Source organism: Gossypium hirsutum, chromosome A08 (genome assembly GCF_007990345.1).
Source record: "Gossypium hirsutum isolate 1008001.06 chromosome A08, Gossypium_hirsutum_v2.1, whole genome shotgun sequence".
In the NCBI taxonomy this organism is placed as follows: domain Eukaryota; kingdom Viridiplantae; phylum Streptophyta; class Magnoliopsida; order Malvales; family Malvaceae; genus Gossypium; species Gossypium hirsutum.
The window spans coordinates 35,212,144-35,221,054 of record NC_053431.1 but is presented as its reverse complement, the minus strand read 5'-3'; the positions used below and the strand labels follow the sequence as shown (position 1 = coordinate 35,221,054).

The 8,911-nt window shown below is 40.8% G+C and overlaps 1 protein-coding gene across 1 annotated transcript; it reads left to right on the top strand.

Annotated features, from left to right (window-relative positions):
• Positions 1-2,218: 2,218 nt before the first annotated feature.
• Positions 2,219-3,043, top strand: LOC107946249 (uncharacterized). Its single transcript, XM_016880533.1, has 2 exons — positions 2,219-2,623; positions 2,693-3,043. Exons 1-2 carry the CDS (start codon positions 2,219-2,221, stop codon positions 3,041-3,043), a joined length of 756 nt encoding a protein of 251 aa, XP_016736022.1.
• The last annotated feature ends 5,868 nt before the right edge of the window (positions 3,044-8,911 follow it).

Here is an 8,911-nt window from a genome sequence, read left to right as displayed (position 1 = left end):
TCATGTCACATTGTTGTTGGCAGCAGCAAGTTGTAACAAACTCGATTTACGAGTGGTGTCGTAAGCTATACCCTTTTTGGAGTAATAGGGGTAAGTAACACGAATTAGGTCAACTGTTGTTGCTATATTGGTTTGGTTCCAATCATGACTAACGTTGGATATGGAAATATCATTTGTTTTAGGTGAGATTCATCTCAAGAGGGGTTGCGTACCTAGAATCATATTGTGTACAAACATAACTTTAGCTATGGTAATCGACAAAAGTTGGAATAAGTGAATGTCAACGCTACACGCGCTACATTTTCTTATGTGGCAGTCTGTATGGCCCAACATGGGCGTATGATCATTAAGGCTACCCACGAGCGATTTCGTGGGCTGAGGCCGTATTGGGCCATGTTGGGTCAAAATGGGTTGTGTGGGCCCCATAGGCCACTGGACTCCACACGGGTAAACCACATAGACGTGTGGAGAATATTGGGCCAGGCTATGTAATCCACACGGCTAAGGCCATTTCTGGGTTATGTGGGCCACACGGGCGTGTGGGCCTAAATGGGTCGTGGGCCCATTCACACTGTTTGACTGTTAAGGTTGCACAGTTTGCCCGAGACAACTGTGGACCTGCTGTTTGGTCGGTAAGTGTACCTAGACCCCCTAATTGATAAAATGACTGAAATGCCCCTATATGATAAAATGACTGTTATGCCCCTATGAGATGTATGATTATATTTGAGCATTCCCTTCTAAACATATTGAATACATGTATGATATTATGACATGATGCATGATTTGTTGCATGGGGATGGGATTTATTATGATTGGAGGAGGTGTATTGTACTGGTAGCTCTACTGAAAATACTGTTTAGTGTCGTAACCGGTACTACTTGGAGTGTTGGCATGGGTGGGTTGATTTTATCCGACATGGAGTGTAGGGGTGGACGAAGATGGAGTGTAGAGGCTAGTTGAGTAGGATTTCTTGTTTACATTACTATACTATTATTGTCACTGAGTTGGGCTCATGCGCAAACAGATACTGATGCTGTAATGGGCTAAGGCCCTGACTGAAATCGAACCATGACTGAATTTGGCTTAGGCCCAGACTCTATATGCTCATTGTTTGGTTATTTTATGTGGGATTTCACACTGAGTTTTTCATAACTCACCCATCTGTTTATCTGTATAGGTAACCCCCAGTCGTAGGTGGATCAATGCTGCGAGAGACTCAAAGGTTGCCACACAACTGTACTACTTCCGTATTTGATTTTAAAATTATGAGTAATTTTATTTTAGGTATTTAATTTGTAATAAGGCCTCTTTGGATTTTGTTCCTAATTTGGGATTTAATTTGCTTTGGTTATATCTGCTAGTCTTAGGAACTCGAGTTTTAAAAAGAAACAATGTTTTTCTAAGAATGCGATTGTTTTAAAAAAACTACTACTGTAAAATGATATCTTGACATTCAAAAGTCTTTAAAGTAAATACCTTTTAATTAGGACGCAAGTTTAAAATGAACGACATGTTTTTAAATCATCAGTAAGATCACACAACGTAATTGAATATGGAAAGGGTTTTTCAACGATATCACATTTTGAGAAAAACACTTCAATGTGACATTGCCAGATTCAGCCATATCGTCTAGGCCGGGTTTGGGGTGTTACATTTAGTGGTATCAGAGCTGAGTTACAAAACTCAGCTGTGGATTTGGGTTTCTTCTAGAACTTGAAATTTTCAAAATGAAGTGTTTTGAAATGATTTGAAAGTATTTTGAAATATTTTTACTGAATATGTGGTATGCTGAGTCTCAGGCGCCGATTCTGTAAGTATTCTGTAGCTATTTATTGTTTAAATTGAAATACCGAGACTACTGTAGGTAGTAGACTGTACTAAAATACTCTATTTAGGGTAAACTAAAAACTGTAGTAAGGCTACGGTCTATGAAAATAAACCTTAAAATACTGATACTATTTGTCATAAAATATCCTTTAATAAACATTGGAACTGTAAACTGATGCATAAAATTGTTAATACAGATAAAACGCAATTTGATAATAAGCACTAGGGGTACTCATGGAAGGGTACAAGAGGCCGTGTAAGTGCTCGAGCTGGGTCTTTGTCATTTGGCCACATGTCTAATGTCAAAGCTAGAGAGGCATCGGCTTCACCTGTGACTGAGACTGGGTCAAATGAGTGTGCGGCTGGGGATGACGCACTATCCCAAGCTATGTTACGGATTTTGGAGAGGGTTGTTGGGCCCAACATTGATACTGTGGGCCATGGGTCAGTTACAGAACGACTCTGCTGTAATGGAGCTGAGATTTTTAGGGGTATTGCTAGGGTTGCCCCTAATGTTGCTGAATATTGGATTAAGCCTACAGAGAGGCTCATGGATGACCTTGACAACACCCTCGAGCAGAAACTAAAGGGTGCAGTGTCACAGTTAAGAGATGAGGCTTACCAGTGGTGGCTTACAGTTAAAGGGGGCACTCAGCCTGATCGTTTGACCAGGGAATTTTTCAAAACTGGTTTCCAGAGTAAGTATGTGGGTGCTAGTTATGTTGATGCTCAGAGGAAAGAGATTCTGGATCTGACTCAGGGGGAGAAATCAGTGTCTGAATATGAGGCTGAAGTTTTATGATTAAGCCGCTATGCGCGAGGGATGGTGGCAACCGAATTCAAGCGATGTGTTCATTTTTAGGACGGCCTCAAGGATAGTCTATGGGTTTTGATAGCTCTACAAAGGGAGCGAGATTTTGCTGCTTTGGTTGATAAGGCGAAGATCACTAAGAAACTAAAGCGCGCTAAGCGCCAAAACCGTAAGAAGGAGAGAGGTAGGAACAAGAGGGATGTGGAGCCCTCAAATTCCTTTCTGAGGCCTAAGAAAAAGGCCAGAGTTCATCGGCCAGTCAGAGTTCAGGTCCCTATTGTTGCTGTTGGACCACAGCCTTGTACTAATTATGGGAGACACCACCAGGGCAAGTGTTGGAAAAGGATTGGGGCTTGTTTGAGATGCGGATCATTAGAGCATCGTATCAGAGATTGTCCATAGAGACCCAATCAGATGTGAGCTACGGGTATGGGTACTGTACAGCTACCGAGGGGTGTTCAGCAGCCACTAAGAGGCCGTGGTCAAGCCAAAGGTGGTAGTGGTTTGGGCCGTGGTCAGAGGGCACCAGGTAGAAATGCTGGTCATACTGAGGTGAGGCAACCAGCTCTGGTGTATGCTACACGTTGTCGAGAGGATGGAGATGCTCCAGATGTTATCACAGGTACATTCTGTATCAATAATGTACCTTATATTGTACTGATAGATATAGGATCTAATCATTTCTATATAGCTTGTAATGTGTCTAAAACTTTGGATATCTTGGTTGAGAGTACTACAAGTGAGGTTACCGTACTGAGTCCATCAGGGCAATCAGTGAGGGTAAATAAACTGTTCAGAGATGAACCTTTGGAGGTTCAAGGGGTTATCTTTTTGGTAGAATTGATGATGGAGAATTTCATTTAATTCTAGGAATGGACTGGTTGGTTAAACATCGGGCAAGCTTGGACTGTGCTGCTAAATGGATGGTACTGAGACCTATGGAGGACGTCGAGGTAGTAGTGGTTAGGGAACGTCGGAATTATTTGTCAAACGTGATTTCTACAATAAGGGCCGAAAAATTGGTTCGTAAGGGTTGTGAGGTGTATCTAGCCTAAGTCGGTGTTTTAAATTCTAGGGTTTCTTTTGTTAGGGATTTCTAAACAGTTACAGACTTTCTGGATGTTTTTCCTAATGAGCTGCCTAGGTTACCTCCAAACCGAGAAGTTGAGTTTGGGATTGAGCTCCTGCCTGGTACAGCACCAGTGTCCATCGCCCCTCATAGAATGGCACAAAAAGAGCTTTTGGAGCTTAAGGCTCAGATTCAAGAATTATTGGATCGTGGGTTCATCCGACCTAGTGTGTCTCCATGGGGCGCACCGTTTTGTTTGTGAAAAAGAAGGATGGATCCATGCGCATGTGCATTGATTACCGAAAATTGAATAATTGACCATTAAGAATAAGTACCCCTACCGAGGATCGATGATCTGTTTGACTAGTTTCATAGAGCTTCAGTTTTCTCTAAGATTGATCTCCGATCGGGGTACCATCAATTGAGGGTTAAAGAGACTGATGTTTATAAGACAACGTTTAGGACTCGATATGGTCATTATGAGTTCCTAGTGATGCCATTTGGACTGACAATTGCACTAGTGGCTTTTATGGATCTGATGAACCTAGTGTTCCAGCCCTATTTGGATTGGTTCATAGTGGTTTTTATTGATGACATTCTAGTGTATTTGAGAACTGAAGATGAACATGATGCACATCTCCGAGTTGTTCTATAGATTTTGAGGGAGAAACAAGTTTACGCTAAGTTCAGTAAGTGTGAGTTCTAGTTATGGGAGGTAACATTTCTGGGTCATGTGGTATCTGCTGAAGGGATTAGGATTGATCCTCGGAAAATTGAAGTTGTTTTGGATTGGAAGCCACCTAAGACTGTATCTAAGATTCACAATTTTCTGGGATTGGCAGGATATTATCGACGATTTGTTGAGGGGATTTCATTAATTGCTGCAGCTCTGACTAAGTTGTTACGTAAGGGTGTGCCATTTAACTGGACTGATGCATAGCAAGAGAGTTTTGAGAAGTTTAAGAAAGTTCTGACTGAGGTCCCCATCTTCACACAGCCAGAGTCTGGGAAAGAATTCACTGTTTACAGGGATGCATCACAAGTTGGGTTGAGATGTGTGTTGATGCAAGAGGGTAAGGTGGTTGCATATGTGTCCCGTCAGCTTAAGACTCATGAGGCGGATTATGCGACGCATGATTCGGAGTTGGTGTAATAGCCTGATTTTGGGCTTACTCAAAATAGTGGCTTAGAGACCACTAATCCAAGGTCAGAGAAAGTAATTTATTATTATTTTAGTGTTATAACATGTTTATAATAGTGCATGAAAAATTTGGTGAAGTAATTTTAGCGCTTATGAGCTTAATTGTGAAAAAGGACTAAATCGCATAAAGTTTAAAAGTCTTAAATTGATAAGTAAGGGTGTTAAATTGCCCTTAAACTTAGATTGGGGATCTTTAGAGGGCAAATAGACCCTTAGACTATAGCTTGGTCGGCCATGTGATAAAGAAAATCTAATGGTCAAAGTATTAGGTATTTGATGACATAATGTGTAATAAAATAATACCCTAAAAGCCTAGCCATCCTCTTTTTCCTCCATCCTTTCTTCTTGATCAAAAATATCATCCATTAGAGGGGGTTTTGAAGCTTGAAATTTCAGCCATTTTGTCTCTCTACAAGTAAGTGATTTGGATGATTTTCCTTGATGATTTTTGCACTTTTAGAACCCTTGTAGCATAAGCTTTCAAATGAGGGGACTATTTTGCAAAATAGTTGAAAGTCTAGGTTTTTACCATGGGAGTGTTCATGTTGTTTTTTGAGATTTTATGGAAGAAAATGAATCATGGTTGTGAAATCAACAACTTTTGTGAAGAGATTTCTCATGAAACCCCTAAAAAGGACCATTTTGCATAAGTTGTTAAATATGTGATAAATGTGTGAAATATTGAGAATTTTGGACTACTTCTAGTATAAAAAGTAATCAGCTAGGCTTAACATATGAAGAAATTCGATAAAAATCGATTTTCAAACCTAGGGGTAAAATGCTCATTCTGTAATAGTATAGGGGAAAAATGGTTATTTTGCCCAATTACAAATTGTTGAGTACCAGATAAATAAAATGATTAAATTTTTGAATTCTTATCATTATAGATCAAGAAGTGCAAAACTCGGTCCTAGACCAGGGGAAAGCAAAACAAGTGGATTAAGCCGAGCTAGTCGTCTACATTTTGTATGAAAATAATACAACTACATTGTTATTATATGTGTTTGAATTGATGTAGCATAAATTGTTTATTTGTGGAAATAATTATGTATGAGGAAAAAAATTGAGATAATAGAACTCCCGGAAGGACCTTAGGAACAAATCGAATATTCATGCCATGACATTTGGGTCATTTGTGAGCTAGTGTAAGACATGTCTGGGACATGCATCAACCACATTATGAGAGCCAGCGTAAGACCATGTTTGGGACATGGCATCGACATTGAGACGAGAGCTAGTGTAAGACATGTCTGGGACATGCATCGGCCTCGAGAGGTAAGCCAGTGTAAGACATGTCTGGGACATGCGTCGACTACGAGATGTGTCAGAGTAAGACCATGTCTGGGACATGGCATCGGCACATATAGAGGAGTTAGCGTAAGTCCATGTTTGGGACATGGCATCGACACGGATGTGTGAGAGCTAGTGTAAGACCATTTCTGGGACATGGCGTTGGCCTCGATTTTGATAGTTAGTGTAATACCATGTTTGGGACTTGGCATCAACTTGAAGGACGAGCCAGTGTAAGACCATGTCTGGGACATGGCATCGGCATTATACCCTGTGTTTAAGGCTTAATGAATATCCGATAGAATTTCGAACAGTTCAAAGGTGAGAGTTTCAGTTTAAGTTTAACGAGAAAGGTATAACCTTGTTGTGAGTGGTACAGGTACCTATTATGAGATGAAAGCTCAAAATATGCTATGTGCATTGTATTGGGTAATGACGAGTAAGTTGTGCTTATGTCTACTTTTATATTATGAGCATGAGGATAGATGGTAAAGTTATTGTTATATTTATTACATGCAACTTACTAAGCTTTATGCTTACCCTATTTCTTTCCATTTTCTTATAGTGCCGCCCAGTTAGCTCATGGATCAGCGATCGTCGGAGGCATCTATCACACTATCAATCGAAGCACTTAGTATAGTTATATCTCTTTATTTTAATTATGGCGTGTATAGGACTCTTTGATTTTGGTTTTAGTGTCACATTATTTTGGGGCCAAATGTGTTGGCTTGCTTTAACATTTGACTCATTTTGTACATGGCCATGAAAAATAGCTAATATTGAAAGTTGTTAATATGAACGTAAAGTAGTCTTTCATGACTGAGGAATTGTTAGTGTTGTTGAAATATATGAATCATAAATAGACCTTAGATATGGTTGTTTGGTTGTGAAATCATATTAATTTAGACTTCGACTATGTTGGTTGTTGTTATGTTGTGTTTCAGGGTGGTGAAAGGGCTTGATAGAAAGCCCTATATTGTCCATATGGGTAGACACACGGGCGTATGACTAGGCCGTGTGTGACACACGGCCAGCCCCATGGGCGTGTTGTCCAGTCGTGTGTTCCCTACACGTAAAAATTTCAAGTCAGTATGTATGGTAGTAAACACACGGGCAGAGACACACGTGTGGAGAAAACTGCCTGTGGCCACGGGCGTGTGCCTTGGCCGTGTGCCTTAAATTTGATGCTGACATCAGAATCAGAATGTTCAGGTTTTTAAGCACGGGCTAGGACACAGGCGTGTCGTAGCCGTGTGAGAGACACGGGCCAAGGACATCGGCATGTGCCAGGCCGTGTGAAAAATCCTATAGGTTCGAATTTAGAATTTAACTTGTATGGGCATGGGACACGGGCGTGTCCCTAGATGGTTAGGTCGTGTGTGTCACACGAGCTATCAACACAGCCATGTTATAATGACCACACGAGCATGTTGCCCTTCCGCACGGGTGTGTGCCTTGTTTCAAGAGTCATTTTTATTAAGTCAGTTCAAGGACCCGAGTTGGTTTCGAAGGGTTTCCAACGAAGGTTTGAGGTCGCGTAGGCCCCTATTATAGAGTTTAAACAAAGTTCAAAAAAATTTTAAATTTTAATGGGCCCATGTGGTCTGACTTAGTACATATGCATGTGATTTGGGAATGATAATTCCTCATATCCAGTATCAGTTTCGAACTCGGGTAAGGGGTGTTACATTTGGTGGTATTAGAGCTATGGTTTAGTTAGTTCTAAGACTAACCTAGCATGAGTATGAGTCTAGCTATACATGCCATAACTGTATATTAATAGTGTGAGGATTCTTGACTGGATAAATTGTGTTTTATTTATATAGTAAATGGATCCTGACGTAGCTACGATGGATGATGTGGAAAGTAATGCGTCGGCTCCCGCTGAAGGAATCGCGCTAGTAGATAGTGGGCCCGTGACTATGAGTCAGGGCAAAGGGGCTAGAGAAGCTTACCTCCATATGATGGATGCGTGGTACTCGGAGTTTATTCGAGCAAATCTGAATACTTCACCTCCCCCAGTTCCTCAACCCGTTCATGTAGCTCCTCAAGGAGCAAAGATGGCTAGGACAGAGAAACCTTCAGTGGATAGAATTAGAAAGAAAGGGGCTGAGGAATTCCAGGCGAATATTGATGATGACCCGAAAAGGGCAGAGTTTTGGCTAGAAAATACCATTAGGGTATTTGATGAGCTATCATGCACACACGAAGAGTGCATGAACTGTGTCGTGTCACTCCTGCAAGACTCAAGTTACCAATGATGGAATATCCTTGTGTCAGTTGTACCAAGGGAAATGATTACATACGAGTTTTTCCAAAAGGAATTCCTAAAGAAGTATATCAGTCAAAGGTTTATAGATCAGAAAAAGAAGGAATTTCTAGAATTGAAACAAGGTCGGAAGACAGTAACAGAGTATGAAGGTGAGTTCGTGAGGCTTAGCAAATACACTAGGGAGTTCATGTCTACCGAAGCCATCATGTGCAAGAGATTTGAAGACAGATTGAATGAAGACATAGGATTGTTAGTTGGCATCTTAGAATTGAGGGAATTCGTGGTGCTCATGGAGAGAGCATGTAAGGCCGAGGAATTGGCCAAAGAGAAGAGAAAAGCTGATATTAAGTCCCGAGACTCAAGGAAGAGACAGTTGGGGAAATCACATCAAACCTCATCCAAGAAATCAAGAGAGTTCACAAACCAATCGAATGCTTC

Coding starts and splice junctions, on each gene's coding strand:
- LOC107946249 (XM_016880533.1), top strand. CDS start 2,219: ATGTTACGGATTTTGGAGAGGGTTGTTGGGCCCAACATTGATACTGTG. Junction 2,624..2,692: donor TGTCTGAATATGAGGCTGAA/GTTTTATGATTA, acceptor GTTCATTTTTAG/GACGGCCTCAAGGATAGTCT.